The sequence below is a fragment of the Sardina pilchardus genome, chromosome 7, assembly GCF_963854185.1.
Source record: "Sardina pilchardus chromosome 7, fSarPil1.1, whole genome shotgun sequence".
Lineage (NCBI taxonomy): Eukaryota > Metazoa > Chordata > Actinopteri > Clupeiformes > Clupeidae > Sardina > Sardina pilchardus.
This window is the reverse complement of record NC_085000.1, coordinates 26,023,437-26,049,097: the sequence shown is the minus strand read 5'-3', so window position 1 is coordinate 26,049,097 and position 25,661 is coordinate 26,023,437. Positions and strand designations below refer to the sequence as shown.

Genomic DNA, 25,661 nt, shown 5'->3' with positions numbered 1-25,661 from the left:
TCTGCACAAATTAATACCGCAATATCTAATCAAACATTTACAAATAAAATATTTTTCAATAGGCTATTTCTATTCATTTCTATTTCTTGACCACCAAAGTCTTGGGCACTGAACTCTGATACTACATTTTTATTCAAGAGCGAGATCTCAGTAAGATAAAATTATTCTAAAACTCATGCAAAAAAGTTCAGAATTTCGGTATGGCAAGACCGCCGTCTTTGGCACCTGGGTAACCAAAGGATCAGACAGTAGTTTTTTTACCCACAGCTGTGAGCATTTGCTTGCTTTATATGAAGGATTATACACTGCATTAATGTGGGATAAATAGTGTCTGTGCATGTGGAACCATCTGGGGTCTTTTGTTCTCCACAGGAGAGAATTTAAGTCATATTTATTGGAATAATAATCAGCTATAATCTCTTTTGTTACGGCGGGCACTAGAATAATCACTCTAGCCTCCTAAGACACACTGCATTTGTGTGTCTTACACCTTTCATCTAGAAAGAGACCCTCAGGTGAGCAGCTTTTTGCGTGTGTGTGTGTGTGTGTGTGTGTGTGTGTGTGTGTGTGGAGTATTTTGAATCCTCAAAGTCTTTAGGCTTGTTTTGTTTTCAACGCGAAAAACAAAGCGCTATCCATCACCCTCTCGTCGGCACTCCATCCTCTTTTGGGGGCTTTTTCACTGAAACAAATATGGCTTTATTCGGGATAATCTGAGTGGCCAATCAGATTATGAGAGCAGCTGACCCCCACCACCCCACCCCACCCCACCCACGGACTGTCTGCCAGTCATCTCTGGTCGGAGGCGAGGTGGTCCTGATTCGCCAGGAGTTTAGCGTGCCAGGGATTCCTTCAAACAAAACAAACATATAGATTTGGCACGCGTGAGCGGTGCAAGCGGGCGAGGGGGGGGGGGGGGGGGGGGGTGGAGAAGGGGAGGCTGAGCGTCTGACTCCAGATTGGGGTCACAAGATTTTTGACAAGCTGCCAGATGGATCGGCCAGTGGTGGCATGAGAGGGAAGGCCAGGCGGGGGTGTGGGGGTGGATGGGTGGGGGTGTGTGATCATTAGTGGGTCGTGCAGATGCTGAGACACACACACACAGACACACAGACAAACACACACACGGCACGCACGCACACACACAAACACACTCTTTTAAACATATGCTGCGTTAAGCAGTTGAAGCTCATGATCACTGTTTGATAAAAGCACTAGACAGCTTTGATAAGACTTGATCCTCTATTACTGACCGAAACAAACACATACAGGCTGAAAGACACATGGATCTACACTCACACTCACACACACATACAGACACACATACAGTGTACACACACACACACACACCATCAGGGGAAACAATGGTCAGAGTGTCTTATTGGCTGAACAGGCTTATTGGTGCGAGAGAGGTTGTCGGCCAAAGGGCCGGGCTGTGGAATGCCAGACGTTCAACTAGATACGCACACACACACACACACACACACCACACACACACACACACACGCACACACAATCAATCACACACACACACGGACTCATGCACTTAGTCACACAGAATACCAAGTAAGTAGGTCAAGGGAACAGGTCCCAAACGTTTGACTTTTTACCTGCATTACTAAAGCCTGGGAGAGGGTCTGCACGTGCATGATAGAGGTGTGAAAAGCTTTACTTCTGATGGTAATTGTTACGACCCGGCTCTAAGCCGCAACATAAAGAGGGAGTCGGGACAACAGAGGTAACTTTAACCAGTAAAGCATTTATTAAAATGAACCAAAAGCATAACCGTTGCCAAAAGATGTCTAGGGGAAACTAAAGGTATGCAAGTGTGGGTGCGTGTATGCCAAAGTCAGTATGATGTTCAAAGATAGAGAAGAGAAGGTGCCAGTGGGAGAGAGATAACCCAAAGGTGCCTGCAACAGAATGTGCCTAACCGAAAAGTGCCCAAATCAAGAGAGAACAAGCCCTTAAATACTCGCACCTTCACCAGGTGTGCATGATTGGCTAATTAGGCCAGCTAGGCCAGCATTTTCCCATGCACTGGCCACTCCAGGCCTGAAGGGGCACAGGGGGTCGTAACAGTAATTATACCATTCACATTGTGTGTGTGTGTGTGTGTGTGTGTGCTTCATAGGTGGCCATTAAATCCATAAGGAAGGAACGCATAAGCGATGATCTGGACAGAGTCCACATTCAGAGAGAGATTGAGATTGTCTCTCTCCTCTCCCATCCTAATATCATACGAATGCATGAGGGTGAGCCTAACATGCAGTCACAAACACACACACACACACACACACAGGGACAAACATAAACACAAAAACACACATATACACACACATTCACTATACACACTTTCTGCTCAATTATTTGCCATGTTCTTCAATATCACTGTGTGTGTGTGTGTGTGTGTGTGTGTGTGTGTGTGTGTGTGTGTGTGTTGTGTAGTGTTTCAGTGCCGTGAGAAGATAGTGATGGTGATGGAGTATGCCAGTGGGGGAGAGTTGTATGACTACATCCAGCAGAGAGGACGACTGAGTGAGATAGAGGCCCGGAACTTCTTCAGACAGATCACCTCTGCAGTTCATTACTGTCATAAGGTAGGACACACACACACACACACACACACACACACACACACACACACACACACACACACACACGGTCATGTACTCCAACTGCTATTTGAGTGGCAATGGAATGGGCATATACACCCATTCCATTGTATTAATACAGAGCTAAACAAGCATGTAGAATAGATGAAGTATTTGGCGCCTATTTGGAGACAACCCATTTTGTCGGCCTCTGTAATAAATGCGTCTGTTGGCGATTTTAACTTAGCCAACTTGGTGCCAATTCACAAACGTTCTCAAGACCTACAAAACAGGCCTCGAGTCATGCTTTGATTGCACTTGACCTACGGTTCATAATTCAGTTTAAATCCTACCTTGGAATCGGTGGGCAATTTCCCTTTGGATTGGACCTTCTTGGAGTCAGGGTGGCTTGCCAGAGGTTTAAAGGTTAGCACACTTGTCTGGAAATGTACAAGACAAATCAGCATTTTTATTACAGCCAACAAATGTGCCACCTCCACACTAGTAGCAGTCATCTACAGTATCCTCTGCTCTGAAGAAACAGGAATTACAGTATAAGTGTATGCAGTATTGTCCATGTACAGTATGTGTATTTGCATTGAGTATAGTCTCTAAGTGAGCTAAATTTTCACAGATATGACCGTGTTTGCTGTCTTTGTAATTGAATGTCCCTAATGGTCTTGCTCAGAATACTCAATGGTGCACAACTAATAGTGCAGTGCGAGAGGTGTGGGAAACAGCTGGCTAACCTTGAGTTCATCAACACATTTTGATTTACTTGCCATCCAAACTGGCTTAAAAACCTAACTGTATGCTAACACAGGTGCAGAAGAGACTGCTGAAGTACAGGCTACATGATATATGATACGTGATAGGCTTAGATATTCCAAAATCATACACATACCAGACATTTACCCATAGCCAGGTATGTAGGCTAGCGCACGAGACCAGAGACACATAAATAAGCTCTTGTGCAAACCCAAAGCCTCTGATTCAAATTCATTGCTAATGAGGCCTTGCCATGCACATTCCAGTGTTGCTTTGCACATGAATCGCACCAGCAAAAACATTCAAATCTAGAAAATCTCTTAATCTCAATTACGGATGAAAAGTTGACTCGGCAGCTATTCAGAACTCCTTAGGTTAGAAAATTACAGGGAGTTATCACCCCCATATTTCACACAGTTCCCATTGTACTACCCACCTACCTACCTGTACAATGCAAGTTATTGTATGGTTTTTTTTTATCAATACTTCAATTGTATATATATTTGTATATTATATATTTTAATCATATTATTGCTATATAATTGCCTTTACAAGTGATAGTGACTAAAATACAGGCCTATATAGGCCTACCACTATAAAATCCAGGTACAACTGAACTGAGACATCATAGCCATTTGACATTACCGAGATTACAGCCGATACACATAATACTCATAGTATTCTGAACCCCTTTCAGAGTGGTGTGGTTCATCGAGACCTCAAACTTGAAAACATCCTACTTGACCAAAACCTGAATGTTAAGGTGAGCTGGAATTATAACAAATGTGTTTGACATGGATTATATCATATTTTGTAAAATAAATGTTTAGATTTTGTGAGATCTGATGATGTGATTGTGGTTTTCTGGCAGCTGGTTGACTTTGGCCTGTCTAATCACTATGAGAGAGGGAGAATGCTGGACACCTTCTGTGGCAGTCCGCTCTATGCTTCCCCTGAGATCATCAATGGACTACCCTATCAAGGCCCAGAGGTGTGTTTTCCAGCTAATTTCTGAATGTGAATGTAGGTCAATGTATGTAAGTGGGCTCAATACCACACAAGAGAAATGGAGATTACATACTGTACTTGCATACTTGATGATGTGAACTAAACATTATTTAACTAAACAAGATTATTATAACAATTTAATTGATTATAATTGTATTTCAGTTGTTTGACATTAACTGCATTCACGCTGTAATGTATTCTGATCGGAAAGGTGGACTGCTGGGCACTGGGGGTATTGCTCTACGCTCTGGTCCACGGATCAATGCCGTTTGATGGAGCAAGCTACAGCGGCCTGACAGAACAGATCAGACAGGGCCGCTATCGTAGACCTCAGCCTCCATCAGGTACACAGACACACAAACTACACTACAATAGTGTGAATTACATGTTGGTCTTGTTTGTTTAATTCCACATTGTTTTAGTGCTGAATCCATACTTTTGCATTGCTTAAATTTAGCCAATATGGTTTTATAACTACCAGGGAGTTGTTATTGTAATGAAACCCAGTTCGTCTTCCACAGATGCCTGTGCTCTGATTGGTTGGATGCTAACTGTGAGGGTGGAAGACAGGGCAACTGTGGAGGACGTAGCCAATCACTGGTGGGTAAACTGGGGCTTTGATGTGTCCATTTGTGATTGCCCATCTGCCTGGCGTGTAAAACACTCCGGGTGGGACCATGATCCGACGCCCTCTGCCAAGGGTTGCACCACATCCAAACGTCTACTGTCTGACCTACACCTCAGGCTTACATTCCCCCCAAAACGGCCAACGAGCCAGCCTCCATGCTCCACCCTCCAAAGGAAATCCCGACTGGATAAGCCTCTCCCTCCTCCGCGAAGCCCCGTCTCTCTCAGCCCAGCAGTGTCTCCGGCTCATTGCCAAGCAGCCAAAATGCCCAAGAAAGGCATCCTGAAGAAACTGTACGAGAGAGCAGCCCAAAGCGCCCCTTCAGAAAAGCAGGCTGGACCAGCTGACACCTCCACACTTCCAAACGGCAGAGCTGCCTGCAGAGGAGAAGGACAGGGGAGAGCAGAGGAAAGCAGGAGGAGGAAAGGTATTCTAAAACGCAATGGCAAATTCACCTCTGGTGGAAAGCCAACAGTGATGACACCACCCTCTCCACCATCAGCAGCATTCCCAGAATCCTTAAAGTGGGATCCAGAACCAGAACTCAGAAACAATCACCAGAGGGAAAGGGAGAACTTCCTGGAAGAAGAACTAGAGAGATAAGGAGAGCATGTCTCTCATACTCTGACCATCACTCACTTGCTGTCTGTTTTATTGTTTGAAGTTTCTGGATTGAAATGGACTTAACAAGAACATTGCCACTGTAAAAAGCTGAACCAAACCTGTCCGTTGGCTAATAGCCTTAATTGGTCTAGATTGGGACCTATTACAGTGAGTTGCATATCACAAGAAGGCAGTGGTCCATCTCTGAAGATGCCCAACGTAGTCAAGATGCAGCTACCTCATTGTAGGTCTGGATAGTCATCCACTCAGGAAATACCTTAGTAGCCTACTAACAAAAAATGAAACTCCATTCTTGTTCAGTGGTGTTATCCATCCCGTGCTCATTTGTAACCCCTTAAGCTGAGTACAGAGGCTCAGACTGGTGCACGCTGCACCAATTCAGTTGGCAAAGCAAGGTGCTAACATTATTAGGCCTTGTAGCAGAAATACACCCCCCACTGTTTAGCTGACCATGGAGGGGCTGAATCTGATCTCACTGCTGGTCTTATTCCCTTCTACGGGTGCTAACAGGAACCCATTTCCAAAGGTTCATTAGCCACAAAGGAGCCCACAGAATACAGCATGTTTTATTATTACTACAGAATCATGTCTGAGCTAGGACTATTTAATTATCCACACACGACCAACACTTCTGGAGTTAAGGTTAGGCATAGACCACCACAGTATAAGCTATTTGTAACAGCACCAGGTCATCAGATCACAGTCAACTTAGGCCTTCCCGAAGTAAGTTAAAACAACGCTGGGGCCCTAGGGGTAAACTAAGACCGAAAAATTACCTGAATGAGAACCTTGTTCAAGCCTCAACTGCCTGTCAGTCAGCTATCTGCTTTTGACCTCATGCTAAATATATTAACGATAAGTGGAGGAGGGCGAAAGCCGCTCTCGCAGAGCAGAACGTTTGCTCGGCTCACGTGAGAGCAGTCCGCTTAGTGGAGTTTGAGTGGTCAGTCATCCAGTCGATTAAACAGTGAAACAGTAGCATTTACAGTATTACGACAAACAAAAAATCTCCACTGATTAGCTGCGGCGTTTGGTCTTGTGTGGCCTGTTAAGCAGCTTTATTTTATTTTTTCATTTGAGGCTTACCGTGTGCATTTCGGTACTGGGGGATAGTAGTCCGTTGCCTCGGGAGGAATGTATGGCTGGTGAGCTATTCAAGCTCGTTAGCTCAAACTGTGCTTCAGATCCTGAACGGCCCACTTCAGATCTGAAGGCCTTTTTCTGTGGCCTTTATTGTCACACATTTTCTTTGGTAGAAGTGCAGAACAGCTGATCACAGACTAAGTCTCTCTCTCTCACACACACACACTCTTTTTGTGTTTCCCGAATTCACAATGAAATTGTATATTCTAATTTGTTTTCCCCATGGTGCCAGATTTACGTTATTTTTTTATTTATTGAATCAAGTAACCTAGCATTAATTTAATTCTTATTTGAGGTTTGCTTTAAAACACTGCAGGTTTAAGTATTGGACTAAAATGACAACCAAAATCTTTTTGTCAAAAATAAGACAAAATGACAAATGAAATGTACTCTAAATAAATATTTATTAAAAAGACTTTTCTTCATTTTAATTTAAACCTGACTCTTTTGACAGACACATACACCTCTGTATGTCCCATAATTCTTCACGTGCTGTCTGTGAACACCTGTCCATTGAGTGCTAGCCTGGCGCTGAAGGGCTGCATTGGGCAGGAGAGCGTGCGAGCCTTACGCTGACTCCCTGGCTTCAGCACTATGCTCTCCGACGCCCGCAAATCCCTGTCGCAGTCCTTGTTCCTTGTTGCAGCACCTTCACCTTCCACCCGCCATCGCTCATATTCATGTTCTACCTCCTCTGCCTCCTCCTCCTCTTCCTCTTCATCTTCCTCCTCCTCGGCCACCTTTCCATTCACCGTCTGGCTGGGGGCGTCTGGGACTTCGGAGAGACTCAGCAGGATGTCTTGGAGCTCGTAGCGCTCCTCCTGCGCTCGGCTGCAGCAGTGCAAGGCAGCGGGGTCCAGAGGGTGGGCCTCCGTGTTGAAGATGTAGCCGCCGGCCCCCAGCACGCAGTCACCATCCGGCCCACCCAGCTCAAACGTGGAGCCGTTGTTGTGCAGAAAGTTGTTCGGGTCAAACAGGAGGTAGAGGTATTTGATGGTCTCGGCCAGGAAGAAGGACTCCATGCGGTTGTCCAGTTTGTGGTCCCTCACATCCTTCACCTGTATTTAACACAAGATAAATTTCCCCACTTATTTGTTATTGTGTTGAAACCAGAGAACCAGTTGCTGTATTAGGTATCTCAGTGATTTTCCTCAGAAGTTCTGCAGGCATTCAACAGAAAGGTGTTGATATAGGTGGTTGAAAGGTGTTGATAAAGGTGTGGAATTTAACAGACCAAGTTAAACAGATCACTTCTAATTATCTACACGTTCGTGACAGAAACAGTTTCTGAGAACAGAGAGGACTGTTCACAGAGGTAACTCTAAAACTTCAAAGAAACCACAATGTTGGATAACACCCTTCACTAGCCTTCAAAGAATCTGTTATTTATTATTTTATATAGCTTTTATAGCTTTATCAGCCATAATGACTACTGATAACTGCAGATTGACCTCTATGGGTTTCATCAGAGCTGCTGTCCAGTAATTTATCACTCACACTGGCAAATCCACACTTCACTCGACTGATCTTCTCAATGGACTCCACAGCGTCCCGTCCAAGGTGCAGGAAGGTAGGGTCCCCAGTGGCCTTGTACAGATACATGGCACTCTCTATTAACTCTACATGTCGCCACACACACACACACACACACACACACACACACACACACACAGAGAGAGAGAGAGAGCGATAATATAGGTCAGGGTGACCGGTTTTTAGTTTTGCACATACAGAAGCCAGAATCTATCAAACTTCTATTTATTATTGTTCACTGTGATTTCTAAGAAATTGTCTCACTGTGAACCAAACTATCAAACTGTTTTTTCAAACTATAAATGTGAAGTGTGTGGCCATATGCTATGTATGAGGCATACCTGGTCTCAGGGGATAACCCTCTCTCTTGTCCACCGTGTAGCCTTGAGGAATGCTGTAGAATTCAGGCAGACCTCCGAACTGGCGCCACACAGTGTAGTAGTTGTGGAAGGTCCTTACTGCACTGTCAAGGTCACCCAGTAGGCTCTTGTGTAGTTCACAAAAAAAAAAAGATAGAAGTGACAATGATAGATGACTGAGATATTGTTTACGTAAGGGATAATCAATGACGCGCCGTGTGTTTCTAGGAAAATAATGCACGTTCGAAGAGGTAATAAGGACCCGACGCCGCAGGCGAAGGGGACTTTACACTTCGATAAGTGCATTATTTTCCTAGAAACACATGGCGCGGAGTTGATTATCCCGCTTATACCACTGCTACTATCACTTTCGTTTATATTGCCGCTGGCTTAGATACAACATTGTTGTTTTTACCGTTACATTCACATTGGCGAATTAATATTCAAGTGTAATAAGCCCAAAAGAAGGGAACTACTTCACAGCCGTGCGGTATATAGAAAAATAATGCACGTTCAAAATAGCGCATCACAATCGGAAATTTGACCAAGCAATGGTATAAACCAGATATAGTCTATGAATTCCAATAGCATTTATAGGACGTCAGCTAAACCTACAGTATTCATTCTTTTGCAACTCACGGTTAAATGGATAATGGACATTTTTACATTCATTCACATTCTAACACTTCATACTCACATGTAGATACACACAACACAACACAACACAACACAACATAAAGCTATTCTCTTGACAAACAAACAAAGTCAGCAGGTAATTAAGGCAAGAGCATAGACATGAGAACATAACAGGACTGTCCTGTAGGACTGTGGTACCTGTAGGCCAGGCCAGAAGGCCTCTAGTGACTGAAACACAGGCATGGAGACAGTCCCTTTGTGCATCTGGACCCACAGGTACCAGTCATCAAACTTGGTGTAGTTCTTCACTGCTTTATCATACTCTACAAGGACACAAGGAAGAACAAATATCAGGCGCACCCTTGCAGCAATTGAGTAACAGTAAAAATGTGTTAGCTAGACATAGGGTGCCTCTCAACATGCCTCCTCGATCCTCGATGCTTGATCCTCGAGGGGCGTTCCCACTGATCTATAACTAACACTGGATAGACTATCCCATTGTTTCCCCCCCATCATTCTTTATGTACTGTAGATCAGTGAGGATCGAGGCATCGAGGAGCGAGGGAGGACGTATAAACGCTGCATGAGAGGCAGCCATAGTCATTTTAAATCAAACGTATTACTACTTTCACTATTGGTATCTTAGGATAGCTGGAAACAGCATCATGCTGTGTTCAGTACATGCCATGAAACATAGACAGCAATTCCTCGTTTTGCAGCATGATGGCGCCCTTCACCAGGTATTCAAAGTATGAGTCAATGCCCGCTCCGATGCCTGCGTCTTGGGCCACCCACTTGGAGGTCACGATGTCGATGTGGTTCCCCACCTTTGGCAGAAAGGCAGAAAGTAAGAAATAGGTATATTCATAAGCTACTGCTGACAGATGTCTTGTATCAGAAGTGACGGTAGCAAAGGGTGAGAAAACAGGATCATTCACAATGGGACCACCTGTGATTTGGAAACTCAGGACACTCATTTCTCCTATTAATTAACTGACTGAATTAATTGGTGATGATTAACTTGAATTTAGATAGATATATTGACCTTAACTATGCAGAGACTCTAATTACTGGGTTTTTCCATACAGAACTGTAGTAACCACAACAACATTCATTTTCAACTGAGTTATAAGCTTTAGAGAGCTTTAAGTAAGAATCTGAAAGATTAATATCGCATTAGACCCATCGATCACTTTTGTGATCTGAAATTTCAGTGCATTGACAGATCTAAATGAATCTTTATTAAAAAAGCTTTTAAATGTTTGCAGTTTGAGCTTGGTAAATAAATGGCCTTATTGCTTTCTGGAACAGATACATTGGAAATGTTCATATCTTTATTCAGGCTAGCGAAATTAATTTCAGGCTAACAAAAACTCAAGAATTCCTGCCCAAATGGCTACCAGGAATTTAACATTTTTGCAAACCCTGGAGGGCACTGCTTTATCTTACCAGTCCAATGTCGGAGCGTGTTCTCCAGAGCGCCCGCAGGGCCTTCCATGCCACCTCCTCAAACACAGGGTCACCAGTCAGGCGACTCAGGGTGCCGAACTCCAGGATGAAGGTGCCCACCCCAGCAGTACAAGTGACTGGGGTCTCAGTAGGGTTGACCCCCCTGAGCAGATTCACTGTGCCATAGGGCATCCCTGTGGGCGTCTGGAAGGCTGTGGGGAGACCCGCAAACATGGAGGATCAATGACTAAGATGGTGGCAGTGACAATGTAAAGCCACTGAACAACCCACAACTCTGAAAAAAAATGACGAGACCACTGCACATTTTTCTTATGCCATCATAGGGTTGCTGAGTGAAATTCAAATAGACCTCTGAAGTTCACCTACAAAACAGACATCTTTGCCCATATAAGGAGATCCGGTTACTGAAATTGAAAATAACTACCTATGCAAAGTTAGCTCTGGGGTAGCAAAAATCGAAGTTTGTCATCTTAATGTACCGAAGATCACAGTGCCCACTTAAAGACAGAGGACAAAAGTGTGTTGAGCAAAACGTCTGCATTCAGACCTTGTGCGATAATTAAAAATCCCCATGTTATTTTCCCATATTAAAAAAACGCAAGATACTGGTGATGGCAGCTTTTTTGTAAGCGAACTTCAAAGGTCTATGAGTTGATGGTCATATTTACAATTAAGAGACCACTGCAAATTTGAATATGACCTCATTCAAATATCACTCAGCAGCCGTAGGATTGTGCAGTAGGATTATCCAGAGCTGCATAATAGGCTACATTAAATGTACACGCAATTCAATCTGAAAGATTGATTGACTGGTTGATTAAGATATTTTCTTTTATAATAAGACATTGACATTCAAACGTCTAGGGTTGGGCATCGATAACCGGTTCCGTCTTGGAACCGGGTTTAACTTATCAATTCCATCGACATCGTGCGTCTTTTTTGTTATCGATTCTCTTAACGATTCCCTCAGCCTGCATGACGTCGGACTTTTTCCGGTTTTCCTGAAATGTTGTGTTACTACACGCCCTCTGCGACGACTCATACTACTAAGTCAACCCCGAGAGGAGGAAGAGATCCAAAGCCTGGCCCCAGTTCACTAAACGTGATGAATATTCTGCCGTCTGCAACCAGTACAGTATTGTTATCGGTAGTAATACCAGCAATATGTTAAAACATTTGTCCGTGAAGCATGGGATTAAGCTCCAAGAGTGTCATGTGTTCGACAGCCTACGGAGGGGTGCTAACGTTGCCCGGTCCAGGGCTCCAGAGTACATATGCGCCCAAAATGTTTAAGAGTGTGCCTGAAAATAATTATAGGTCGCACTGGTGCACCTGACGCTGCTCGGGTGAAAGCATACGTTTCCTTCACAAGTTTTAATTGTAGACTATGCGTGCAACTTTGCCAAACTGTATAGAAGTAGTAACCCCCTTGGCCCGCTCTCTCTCCCTCTCCCTCTCCCTCTCCCTCTCTCGTGCGCGCTTAATGGACACCCCACCCGCCCCTCGACATGCACATTCACAATCGTGAAAGCAATGACGCATAGAAGACAACTAGCGACATTAAAATTAATTTCGGTTAGCATCATAGCGTAGGCTACTGCACAAATTTGATTCAAACTCTTGCATTCAAGTTGACTGATCATCTCAATGTTTTCCAACTCTAAGACTCAAAAGGGCCTGTCCCAAGGAGAAAAAGTAGTAGTCTACCTTGCAACTTAAACACACGTGGGGAAACTGAACAGTCCAACCATAAGCTAGCCAACTATGCTACTTTGTTTACAATTTGAGGCTTCAAGCGGACAGCTGAATTAAAGGGGCAGAGTTGTAATATGAATAGTCATGAATGTCATGAATATCAGAAATGTCAGTAGTATAGATTAGAATATATAAAGAATTATATTATATGATACTGTAGGCTATACATCTTTATCATTCTTTATAAAGAATATGTATATTCCTTATTGTATTTTAAATAAAGACAAGCTTTTTCTACGCCTTATTGTTAAAAAATCATTCACATTATGAAAGGAGAGCGATAAAAGGTGACCTTTTGGCGTTAAAGGCGATGCAATGAAAATTGTGGGTGCACCTATATTTTTTGGGAATCGATAAGAGAATTGATAAGGAATTGGATTGATAGGCAGAATCGATAATGCCATCGATATTGATAAAAACTTATCAATACCCATCCCTACAAACGTCACAGAGTGACAGAGTAAAGCAGATTGACAACACTAAATTATGGAAGGTCCTTTAAATCTAAATTATGTAATTTGGTCAAATAACTAACATAATGTGCAAGCTTGTTGTGTATATCACATTACAAATGTGTGTTACAAATGCTAATTGAATGTCTTGTGAGAATATGAAATATGATTACGTGTAAATCAGTTTCTGAAACGGACGCTATCTATGCACAGATGCTGTACACTTGCCACTAATCTAAGTCCTGATAATATTGCAGAGCATTGCAGCAACCAGGGGAACAAACTGTCCTAGTTTGACCACAACACTCAGAGCCACAAAACGTGCATCATGACGCACACTGAAAAAAGCAAATGCACAATGCACCCAACATGGATAATTTTTTTTCCGAAAACCCATCTGGCCTGCCTCTCATTCTCTATCATTCTCTCTCACGCTCTCCCTCTGCAGACAGACACAAAGTGAATTTCCATGACCTCTCTGGGCAGAATGATTCTGCATCAGGTGGGCTGTGCAGCTGCGATAAGAAAAATGGCTTGTCACAGCACGACTACAGCACAGCCAGAGAGTGCTGTTCAATATGAAAAGGTCAGACAAGGCCATGCGTCACAAATCTAATGCTCCATCTGAAAAGGCCACAGAGACCTGCCTGTGTTTCTGTTAGCAAAGACGAGACGACCAAATCTCACAATGTCAGTGGAAGATTTCACTTCCTGTCAATAATGATTAGGCATGTGCAAACTAAGTGTCAACCTCACAAAAACCTATCCTTGCGAGTGTGGAGGATTCTATAGTATTTACCACATTTTAGAGTTTTATTGAAGCTAGTGTACTTTTTTCAGGCTTTTCCAGAGCAGCCAGAGGTATACAGAATCTTGTAATACATACATAACATGTACTGTACTGTACACGTCAGTGTTAAAGGAGTCCTAGAATTCAAAACCACATTCACCTTGTTACTGTTGAATTTAGGCTGCGAGCAGTGTCCAAAGGACAACACCAAAGACTTTACCGCGTCCCCCGCCTGCTTTCGTATGCAAATTGGGAAATAGAAACAGCCGTGTTGAAATGCTCCAATCTGAACAGAGCTCAGATAACACGTAATAGGCGCCCATCCCCCTTTAGATACACCCCTCGGCCCCTCTCATTTGCATACCTTCGATTAATAATTCTTGTTAAACTGCTCTTACGATGCTAGTATCTAGATATGTGGTCTATGGCAGAGACGTTGTAATGCTAGCGTTATTACAGCTAACTTTGGAGAGTTACTATACTAAGAAATGTACTGATAAAACTTACCAATCTAACACATTCATTCTGTTGGGGAATCTGCTGCACTTCATCTTCGTCAGAAACTTCTTCTGACTCGGTTTATACATGTACGGCTGTATTCCTTATTTAAATCCATTGTTGATAGCTTTATCTTTGGCTTGGCTTTGGCTTTATTTGGCTTTATTTACCAGCAGTAAACGTAGTTTCACTTTGCTCTAGCTTCAGATTGAGCCAATCAACTTTCAGGACATATCGGCCAATAGACCAATCAGCGCGCATCTCATTTGAATATTCATGAACTTGCTGAGTGGGCGGGAAAAACAAACTGTTTCATTGCAAGGCTTATTTATGACCTTGTATTAGGCGATCTAGCAGTGCTCCTGGGGCGTTTTCAGCCTCACAAATTTACATATGACATTATTTAGGCTCAAAGATCAATTTGTAATGGTCAAAAAATGCGTTCTATGACTCCTTTAAGGGCCATTCACACCAAGAATGATAACTGTAACAATAGCGGTAAAAAAATTCAATAAAGCACAATAAAGTACAGGCTCCAAAACTATGACCTCCTCTTATCGACTGTTCCAAAATTAAACCGGACTTTATAACCGACATGAAGTGATTTTCATTGCAGCACTGTTGTTAGGCTGCATTCACTTTTGCTGTCCTCCGAACTGGTAGCTTACAGTAATTACATCATGTATTTTACAACACTATAGCATTTTCTCCTCTGAGACCACAAAGCACTCAAAGTAACAACACCTGTAATTCACGTACACGTTCCATAGCAGTGCCTCACACCTGCTGGTCTCACCTGGGAGGAGTTTGCGTGCCGCGTCCTCAGCCATGCGCAGCAGAGGGCCAGAGCAGGGCCAGCCTTCCTCCACCTCCATGCCGGCCTGCTTGGACAGCAGGTGGGCAGACAGGAGACCACCAACAACTGGGGAAAACATTGATGGAGAGACGGTTGAAAAAGCAGCATTAAAGGGTATTTAAGTATCTTTGATTGAAGGCATTTACATACATCAAGCATAAACTATGTGAGAAAATGATAGATATCCAATGAATACGGCTAATACTTAAGGCTAATAAGGCCAGTTATATAGCTCAATTACACAATTTCTGCTTTCATTCAGGTACCAACACAAAAAAAAAACAGTTTGTACGAAGCCTGTGTGGATAATTCTGTTCACTTCTATTTGAATAGAACCATGTCTCTTTACCTCTAATGTTTGTTTCAAATACAGATGCATTTACATCAATGTCAAAGTCCACAGTGTCTTGGAGAAGATCTGTCACACGCTGAAACTCTGTGTGATTCCCCAGTATCTGTGCAAGCAAAATAACGATTTCAATGCAAAATGCATCCACACAGCACAAAGAGAGCCAGTAAAACAGAAATTAGGTTTTCCGAGGGGGTATCATACCAGCAACGTATCCAAAGCATCAATAAGTGTCAGAGAAAAGCTGAAATGAGAGAGAAATATCAATCTCAGTAATTCTTCAGCAGGCACGAAATTTAAAGTGGTGGCTTAGTGAAAGGGTTTTCAGACCTGCCCCAGGTGTCCTGGCCATCACAGGTGAGTGGCCGAAGCTCATCATAGGGATAGGCATTATCCAGATAGCTGTTGTAGGCATGGTAGAACATGGCCTTTATTCTGTCCCTGTGGAATGGAACGGCATAATTTCACACAAGTTTTAGCAGACGTGACATAGACTGTATCAGTTCCTCACCTGATAAGCTCACGCAGTAGCAACTAGCGGTTGTTTCAACTTAGACAACATTTGTTTTTAAATCACAGTTACATGCAAAGTGCATTAAAATCTGAACAAGGAACTAATGGTATCACCATCAAGTTGAATAGTAAGCTATACATTGGGAAACACTCAGAATGAAATCATACACGCAACCATTTTTCTATGTCAGTCGTAATACTGTTTAACAGTAACGTTAGTGAATATATTTCAGGGACTCGAGCACACTTTGGCAGGTTAGTAGGCCAGATGGCTGGTTACCCATAACAATAAATTAGCTAGCCAGGTGCCTGACATTTGCTAGCTGTGAGACGTAGCCTACCTATACTTTGCCATATCCTCCTCCGTAATTTCATTGCAACTGGCATATTTGATGCCAGGAAAGGCATACGTAATGCAGAAGAAAGTTGTGTACAGGAACTTGAGCATGAATAAACGAGGAAAGAAAGATATACGGTATATACTCTGTTAGTACGGCATCTGTGCAGCTTGGAGCAATTAAGCGGAAGTGTACAGTTGTAGTAAGCATGCGCACTGGTTAACGCTGACGTAGTAAATTGGATCAAGAAATGCATCATCCATGGCCGACAGGTGGCGATGAAGTACCAACAAAGACAGATACGGCTCTGACCAAAGACTTCTGAAGCGTGTTTATGCTCAAACCGGGTTGTTGTAAACTTCTGCATGCATCGTGTACTGGGATCAGGGGGTATTCCAAGTAGCCTACGTGGTTTAGTGACAAACTTGGGTAAGTTAACCCAGAGTAAGTAGTAAACTTAATAGTAAACAACAACAGCCCAATGGCATTGTTTTATTTGGAGAATAAAGCCTCACAGCTCTTCTATTGGGAGGTAGGCCTATGCAGGCACTTACCCAGTTAACTCACCAAGGTTTGTCACAAACTTGAAATACCTGGAAAACTTGTTTTATTTATTCAATTTGATATATTCTGAACAAATGACGTTACAGCCCTGTAAGTGTGATTTTGTTTCAAATGTTAGTCTCATCTTAGGGGGAAAAACACACACACAAAAACAAGATAATATCCTGTCTTCTTTGTTTATTAGTTTGATAAAATAAATGTACAACACTATCGACTACATCTCTTTGTCTTTAACACACACACACACACACACACACACACACACACACACACACACACACACACACACACACACACACACCATTTCCTGGTACACTGTGGTTTCTTACAGAGAAAACATGAACATGTGAAATGTGTGAAGACAAAGCCTCCCAAGATAGTCTGATCATTGTTACCTGCCTGAGTCAATGAATCAGTTGTAGGTTCACATAAATTATCTAAATATATGATCAAATTAGACACACTGTTCCCAGAAACTCAAATATTTGCTACGCTACAAATGTGCTCTCAGCAGCACTATCGTGTGCCTCATCATTGCCAGGCAATAAGTTCAGTCTGACTCATCAGAAGCAAACTATGAGTTACCCAGCGATGCTCTTGACTTGCCCAGCAACCTCCTCTCTCTACTGCACAAACCCTCTCATTCATCACTCTAAACAGTGACTACTTGCAGGGAGAGGACGTGCCCAGTAGCCTCATGTAACAGTGACCTCCTGCTGATATCTCTCACTGTAATTTGCAGTTTGCAGTCAGACCGAGCAGACATGATTCTGTGTACTCTGGCACCACCAGGCTATCAGGCCAGACGCATTAGATCCAATACACTGTGTGCTCGTATTGTAGTCATATGAGAAGAGCTTTATGTGATTTAATCAAAACCTCAGCTCATTGTTTTGTAGCTGTATTTCAGGCAGCACCAGACTGCTGACCCTGTAGAACAGAGCCACTGGACCTTATTAAATGATCTGAGTTGGACTAATTCGTCTTTCATTTCGCTCTAACAGTGGAGAAGTCAACGTTCCTGCCATGGACCTGTTTCAGAGAGTAACCTTCAGAGGTTTACTAGACTCAGCATTCAAAGTACCATGTAAAAAATACTTTTTTTTTACAACAAGATTGTGCATTGTGGATCTCGATACTGTTATCCTCTTTGGCCATTTGATAGTTCATGAATAAAGAGTCTTTGATGGAATCAAGAGATTCCACTCTGAGCTCCCCAGTGCGATCCACATCAGTTGGCCATCTTGGTTCCTCTGTGACGTCTTCTCCCACGTCTGTCAAGTGTCCCAGTTCTGATCGCACTCCCCCAACTCCTCAGTCATGTAGAGGTATGAGCTGATCGCCTCCCTCAGGCCTTCACTGACAGGCGACTCCTCCAGCTCTTCTTTGCCTGTGCCGAAGATCATGGAGCTGGGGAGACACAAGAGGTAGGCATGTTAGGTCAAGCAGAATCTCAGGAAGGATGAACTAACCATAGTGTCTTGTTTATGTAGTAGTCTAATGATGACTCAATACACAAAAACATCAAATCCAAGCTCAACTCAGAATACTGATGCCTACAATGATATCTGAGATAAGCTTCAAGTTCAGGTCAGATTAGTTACCTGTTTACATCTTTCCAGTTCAGGGTTGGCTTCCTGACGACCTGGGGTGGGGGGCCCGTTACCACGGGAACGTTGTTGGAGCCCTGGATGAAGCAGGGTTCTCTCAGAATGGCACACAAGCCATCACTAACCTCTGTGGAGAGGAAGAAACAAACATAAACACATAATATAGCCCACAGTTTCTTTTACCAGAGTGAGCAAGCTCAGCTTTTTGGTCGAGTTTTCGCAGTTGTATTAGACATCAATTCCCAACACCACACTGTAAATATAATCTGTTTCCCACAACAGGATGACACCATGACACTCGTGGAGCCATCAGTATAATCAGTACATCTGACTCAGTGGCCAAAACATCTCCAGTAAAGCTTACCCTGATATGCTGAATCGGATGTACAGTAAACACCTACAGTTTACAAAAACATCTTCTGATGTATTAACCTAAAGAACCAATAACATGTAGTTTCCAAACATTCACCTCGTATCAATTTGTCTCACTGCTTTCAGAACAAGAGAACTGACGATGAGGTTAATAAAGTTCACTCAGTGAACAGAATGAAATCTGATAGATGCTATTTAATATAGTTCCCTTAACTCATTGTTAAGTCTACAATGAACGGAGCTACTTTGAACGCAGTGTAGACCAACACGCTGGAGCAGTATTCTCAAAACCTGACACTACTGACTTTGATCAAAATGTCAAAACTGACATAAATATTAGGCCATCCATGTTAACTACACACGAACAGCTTCAATGTCACCTTGTGACCTATCCTTTGATTTTTAACGAATGACTAATACTGACTCCCATCACTGTGACAGATCTATCACATCTGCCCCCACTACTGAGCCATGAACCACATCATTAAAGGACGAGCCCGCTGAGTGAGTGTGACTGTGAGCCCACCTGAGTAGTGCTCGACCAGGTCATGGAGGTTGGGGAAGGTGAGGCGGGGGGAGATGTAGTGCCAGCCGTTCTCCAGCCGGTGGATACGGTAGTGTTTGATTGCGCGGAAGTCAGAGCCGGTGCTCCTGCGCACGGACAGGGAGTGGGCGCCTGCGTGGATCAGGAGAGAAAAAGAAAATGGCTGAGATTGGGAATGTTGTCGTGTAAAAGCAATTGTAGTTTTTTAAATAATACATTATATGTGCTACAGTTAAAATGTGTAAGTGTGTGTGTGTGTGTGTGTGTGTGGGTATTCCATAATTGTAGTTGAAAATGTTTGTATGCTTTACACTTAATAAGTGTGTGTGTGTGTGTGTGTGTGTGTGTGTGTGTGTGTGTGTGTGTGTGTGTGTGTGTGTGTGTATGTGTGTGTGTGTGTGTGTGTGTGTGTGTGTGTGTGTGTGTGTGTGTGTGTGTGTGTGTGTGTGTGTGTGTGTGTGTGTGTGTGTGTGTGTGTGTGTGTGTGTGTGTGCGCGCGCGCGCGCGTATGTGAACTCACCATGCTCAGACTGACTCTCCCTGATAAGGAAGGAGCCTGCCTCATTGTATGGCAGCTGAAGAAGTTCCTCTGCTTTCTCCCTACTTAAGCCTATATACTGCCATCTGCACAAAAGAAACAAGCCACAAATGAAATGCATATTAACACTCTAATTGTTAGAGCTGAGCTTACAGGGTATAATAAATGTCTGTTATTGTGTGCAGTGTGCACACATTTGAAGCTCTACATGTCCACCAGCCTGCCTGTTTTGTTAGTTTCCTACATTTTCTATAAAATCATGTCATATTGCCTCCATTCATCCTGCAGAGCTACTTAAGGAACTGCCTCACTTACACGCATCTTTTTCAAAACAGCCTTCAAAGACAGATAAGAAAGCTAGAAGGTAACGAGAGTGACAGAGTGACAGAGGGGAAGTGATAGAGAGAGGATATCAAAACGAGGTAAAGGGAACTTGGCTGACAGATGCTGACAGGAAAAGAAAGAGAAGTGTTAGATATAAAGTTGGAGAAAGCGAGTGATCATGTCACCGTGCCCGTAGAGTGTCAGGGAGTGTTGATGGAACACAGTGAAGCAAACAGGAAGAGGTTCTGAGTGACATATTTAGACGAGGGGGATGTGGAAAGTGAAAGACAGCTGAACTGAATGTGCTGTATGATGGAGACTAAGAGTCAGAGAACAAAGTTGTCCGATTTTAAAGAAATTATTGGGTAATAATGAAACACAAGATACCCAAACCACCCCCCTCAAAACACAGAAACACACACACACACAGACACAGACACACACACACACACACACACAGATTTTTTGCATTCTAGCAAAAAATCCATCCCACTCAGGAAAGAGCTAGCCTACACAGATTTAATGAACTAAGAGCACACAAACACACCCCCTCTGGAGTACCTATGACGTTACTGAGAATAATATTCAATTAGAAGCTGAGGGGTTCACTTCTGATACCCATGTAATCTTTCAGAAATATTTTAAATGCCAAATGTCACTGTAGAGTTTGAACACAATGAGAAAGTACAACCCAGTTTTCACTCACCTTGCTTGTAATGAAGGAAGTTAACTTGTTTACCTCGCATAGCAACTTCATAAATATGTTTCGATTAGAAATGTAAGCACCAATATTTATTGTGAAACGGGCCGGTAATTAAATCTCACCTGTTGTAAACCTTGGCAGTGTAATTGCTGGGAATGTAGCTCTCTTTTCCAGTAACCGATGACTTCACTTTCCACCACTCACCCTCACTGCAGAGAGGCAGAGAGAGAGAGAGAGAGAGAGAGATAGTGAGTGTGAGAGAGAGAGAGAGAGAGAGAGAGAGAGAAGCGCAATCAAAAGAGGGAGAACAGGGTAAGAACACAGTCAGGATCAGTCATGAAAACTGAGTTGCTATCAGTTATTGCGCACAACAGAATAATCACTTAAAAGAAGACACGGTGAGAGGCTGTGACTGTGAGCATTGTGTCTTACTCTGAGAGTACGGTGAGTCTATCTCCCACGCGAACACAGCATTCGGTCGGCCCTCCGGATGGATAGTCGTACAGCGCAACAGACATGTACCTGCCGCTTTCTGTGGATAAAGCAGATAATACAATAAACATCCACAATACTTACAAAATACATGCACAGAACCTTACAAAACAAACAAATGTGTTAGACAAAAACAAATGGACAACATGAATGTTAGGAGAGGTACTTTAGTTAGTGTTTTAAATCTGTACAGTTCTTTTTAACATGCTGCTGTTTAAAAGAGGCACCTAAAACTAGCTCAGGGCCAATATATCACAAATAAATTCAAATGTGTTAAAGACAACTTTGGGGGAAGAATGTTAAGGCTATTTCAAGTTAATTTTCTTTTGATATCTGAGTAGTTCTGTTTCAAGAGCTATCTGAAAGAAAGAGTGCATCACACCAGCCTGCAGCTAAAAATACACCACCCTCCACACCTTTTTGTTTCTCTGTGTTCACAGAGACACTCTTGTGGTTTTACTTGATAAACATCTCTCTGTTCTCTTCTTCCTTGTGAACTGTCATGTGATATGAATGTAAAGCAAACTATTTTACATTTGCTGATCTATGACATTCGAGTAAGATACTGTTGATGTCTCAAAGTATTAGAAATAAAATAACTGAAATAAAATTAAATACAAAATAGACCTATAGGCTACATGAAGGTGACCCAATTGAGAACTTGGAGGGGATCAAATTGGTCACTGGCACCCGGAACATCTGCGGAAGGTTCTCTGCAGTTGCTGGCTGCTGTCCCAGACTTCTAAGATCAAACTGGGCCTGCCGGACTCACCCAGTGTGACTGCTGTTTCTCCGTCCTGGTCCGCAAGTGTGACGTGTGTGCTGGACTCTTTGCTTGTCCCACCACCCATCTCTGTCAGGAGCTCTTATGTTTGCCTCGCTGGGTGGATGTTTGCTCTACGGATGGGAACAAATGAAAGAGATTCGTCAGTTTGCCACAGCACAGCAAAACAACACTTTGTCGTAACAATTATTATCATCATGAATCAGAAAGAAGAAATATGCAAATTAATAATTGATGAGTAATTCTTCAAATCTTGGATTTAATCTCAATTTTTGGACACTTTCTGGAGTGTAAGAAATATAAGCTGCTTCAAAGCCAACAGTGGGGCAACTGGGAAGTGTTTTTTAATTCTGAAAATATGCCCTCAAGATTTGCATATGTGGCAGGGGGAAAATTAAAGATTTACATAAGTACGCAAACTAAGACAGAAAGACTGTCTCAAGTACAGAAATGCGTCTTCCTGTAGCTTTACATGCTCATGGTTTTTTTTTCAGTTACAGAGTCAACACTGTTTTAGTTGAAGTATCTCAAGAATCCTTGGGGTCGGACCCATGTACGGACGAAATTCATCAGCCTGAGGTACTGGGTATCTTACAATTGACTGGTTCATTACATTAAAATATACATACATTTAATTAAGAATGGTAAAAACCCATGATATCCCAGTTAAGTAACTAAATCAGGTCCCTCATTAGAATCTGGTTGTGCTAAAATAAACTGCTTCAAGCTTAATCAATGTTCCAAACAACGTAGCCAAATAACGCAAATGATAGCCAAACGAACAAACAAACAAACAAATAAATAAACAGACATTTGGGGAAAATGAAGTACCACTCTCAACTGGGTGTTAGGACAGAGATGTTGTGAATGATCAACGTTACCGACATTTTATGTTATCAAGTCACCTTCCAAAAAAGGTTGGGAACCCCTGATCTAATGCTGCATTCCAGACAACTCTCAATTTCAGTTGGAATTGATCGACTTAGTTTTGCCGTAGGAGGTCAGAATTCTTGACCTCCGAGTTTGTGTAGCATTTGAGAGAAATTGAGAGATTCCAACAAGAAAATATCTGACTTCCGAGGTTGTCTGGAATGCAGCATAAGGCCTGTTGCTGCAGTCTAACAGAGTGTAGAACTAGATTCTAAGCATGCTAATCTCTCGCAATCATCTCACACTAATGTTGTCATGGAAACATGCTTTAATTTGCTGAAGTGGGAATGAACTGAGAAGCCCTCTTGTGTATTTTCATTCCTTTTGTTTTATCAGGGGTACGCTAACGCCATTATTCTGGGTAACGTGGTGGCATACATGCACCACACAGGCACTATGGATGAGTCTAACTGAAGAACTATGAGGGAAAAAAACACATTAAGCATAAATTATGGTAAATACTATGGTAGAATGGTCTAGAGTAAGCAGGCTGGTTTTAGCAGTAACTAGACTATTTCAAGCATTTCTGGTTTTTGCAATTAAAATACAAAGAAAGGAAGGATGCTAAAACCACCTTCACACCAAGTTTCCAACCGCAACAGGCATTGTTATTAGCACCTTTAGAAAATGGAGGGCTTGTCAATTGATCACGATGCAAGCACCAAATGCTTTTTAAATATATTATATTTTTAATATATGTTCTTAAAAGTAAAGTAAGTGGTGAGATATGAACTTGCTAGATAATGCTTTGAATGAAGCAAATTATGAAATGGGTCACTGACATCTTTGCACAATTTTCTTTTTCCTGTTTGGGTATCTGCATGAGTGCTGAAGAGTGTTCACACTACTAGACCACAGGAAACCTACAGTATATAGCCCACCAGAGGCACACAATGCCCCATATACCCAGCATCCCGCTGTTGCTACATAATGCTTTTTTATTATAGAAGCGCAATAACGTACTGGTCTGAATAGTTCCAATAGTTTTTGATCATTTGACATCATATATTACTTATATTACTTATAATATAAAACTTTTAAATATACATTTAATACCCATATGGACTTTGTAGGCTGAACAGCTTTATAGTTGTGTTGCTTTGCTGAGTGTATGCAACAATTGTTGGTTGCACAATCTGCATGGGAACCACAAGCACCAACTCAGACCCATTAAAAACAAACTAAAACGACTGCTATGGGGTGCACCTGGAAGAAAAAGCGAAACTGACTTCAAGTTGATGAGGGCAGTTAAACGGCAGACACGCCTAAGAAAATAATGTTCTCAAATCAAAACTGTCACATCTATAGACAAAGGCTTTTCATGCTATTACTCTTGAGGAGGTGGGGGACCTATGTGCTTCTATCAAAAGAAAAATAATTCACACAAATCTGTAAATCCAGACATACAACTCCAGACAAACACAGAGAGCCATCAATAGTCATCTTTTACCATGCCCTTACCATGCTTTCAGCACAGCCATTGTTCACATTTTAGACACATTAACACACAAGTATATGGTGTATGACAACAGACAATGTCAGTCTGGACTGATACATTGTAATGTCCAGTGTTGAGCCATGAAAAAGCGCATGAGCACCTGTTTTCACAGATGGAGCTCGATGGGTCACCGGGTCTGCATGTCCAACATGCAGGCCTCACATCAGAGAGACTGAAATAAACTGCCCCCTGTAAACTCCCATAATTACACTACATTTGGCGCGGTTAAGGCCGTTCACACTTCAGGACTATGGGACGATGTGCATAGAAAACTAGGATATTTATTAATGATAAAACAAACCCAATGAAGTTTATGGTTGCTTTGGTTGTTGAGCAGAAGCGTCTAAAACATTTAAGAAAAACAATCTACTGACATAAGCACTTCAAACAAAAGTGTCAACTTAACACTACAGTACAACAGTAGCTGACACTTTCTCACTTATTATAACGGTGAGTCATTATCCACAGTCTCTCTCTCTCAAAGCCCACTCTGAGGTGTTGATTTTTGTGAAATAGTGCACAACAGGTCACATTAAATCAAGTGGTGGAAAGAACAATGCTGAGAAGGCTAACATGGAAGGGCTTGCTCTAGACTGGCGTGTCATTTTACATCTCAATCAAATATTATTTGCATATTGATAGACTGAAAATGTGTACGAAAACGGCTATATCAGTCTATTTTCCTTTTTTTTTTTTTACAAATTGTCATCTTTAAAGAATTACGTACAAAACACAATTAAAATGTAATGTTAAATCAAACCAGACATACTCACTGCATTGTCTTGGATGTACTTGGCTGTGATGTTAATCCTTTGGATAGTCCTCAAGTCTTGTATGAAGTATACAGAATGTACTGTATGCCACTGTTCAGAAAAGTTTGTGCTAAGTTTCCCCTGTGGTGCCTTGTGAGTCAAACTCAGACAAGTGAGCCTTTTTCAGGTGTGAGAGAGAGAGCACATAGGTCCTCCTACACTAAACAGGAAGCTGA

General features: G+C 42.4%; 2 protein-coding genes across 3 annotated transcripts; both read right to left on the bottom strand.

Annotated features, from left to right (window-relative positions):
- Nucleotides 1-7,150: 7,150 nt before the first annotated feature.
- edem2 (ER degradation enhancer, mannosidase alpha-like 2) lies at nt 7,151-16,516 on the bottom strand. Its single transcript, XM_062541546.1, has 11 exons — nt 16,318-16,516; nt 15,794-15,904; nt 15,668-15,707; nt 15,464-15,569; nt 15,055-15,180; nt 10,743-10,954; nt 9,979-10,120; nt 9,492-9,616; nt 8,640-8,784; nt 8,263-8,384; nt 7,151-7,823 (listed from the first exon to the last, which is right to left on the bottom strand). Exons 1-11 carry the CDS (start codon nt 16,422-16,424, stop codon nt 7,251-7,253), a joined length of 1,809 nt encoding a protein of 602 aa, XP_062397530.1. The 5' UTR covers nt 16,425-16,516; the 3' UTR covers nt 7,151-7,250.
- A 524-nt stretch (nt 16,517-17,040) lies between these two features.
- sla2b (Src like adaptor 2b) lies at nt 17,041-25,661 on the bottom strand. 2 transcript variants are annotated; one of them, XM_062541545.1, is made up of 8 exons: nt 25,443-25,661; nt 22,234-22,358; nt 21,402-21,501; nt 21,092-21,178; nt 19,925-20,028; nt 19,387-19,536; nt 18,483-18,615; nt 17,041-18,288 (listed from the first exon to the last, which is right to left on the bottom strand). In XM_062541545.1, the coding sequence occupies exons 2-8, from the start codon at nt 22,310-22,312 to the stop codon at nt 18,156-18,158; spliced, it is 786 nt and encodes a 261-aa protein (XP_062397529.1). In that variant the 5' UTR covers nt 22,313-22,358; nt 25,443-25,661; the 3' UTR covers nt 17,041-18,155. The 2 variants fall into 2 exon arrangements, with proteins under 2 accessions (XP_062397529.1, XP_062397528.1); XM_062541544.1 differs by having other exon boundaries at nt 25,447-25,659.

Bases quoted from the DNA above. Each gene is read 5' to 3' on its own strand.
- edem2 (XM_062541546.1), bottom strand. From the start codon at position 16,424: ATGCTCAAGTTCCTGTACACAACTTTCTTCTGCATTACGTATGCCTTT. The intron at 10,955-15,054 runs GTGAGACCAGCA...GTCTCCCCACAG, and splicing joins GGCACGCAAACTCCTCCCAG to CCTTCCAGACGCCCACAGGG. The intron at 10,121-10,742 runs GTAAGATAAAGC...TTTCTGCCAAAG, and splicing joins CACGCTCCGACATTGGACTG to GTGGGGAACCACATCGACAT.
- sla2b (XM_062541545.1), bottom strand. From the start codon at position 22,312: ATGGGTGGTGGGACAAGCAAAGAGTCCAGCACACACGTCACACTTGCG. The intron at 21,179-21,401 runs GTAAGACACAAT...GCCTCTCTGCAG, and splicing joins AGACTCACCGTACTCTCAGA to TGAGGGTGAGTGGTGGAAAG. The intron at 19,537-19,924 runs GTGAGTTCACAT...TGATCCACGCAG, and splicing joins GGAGAGTCAGTCTGAGCATG to GCGCCCACTCCCTGTCCGTG.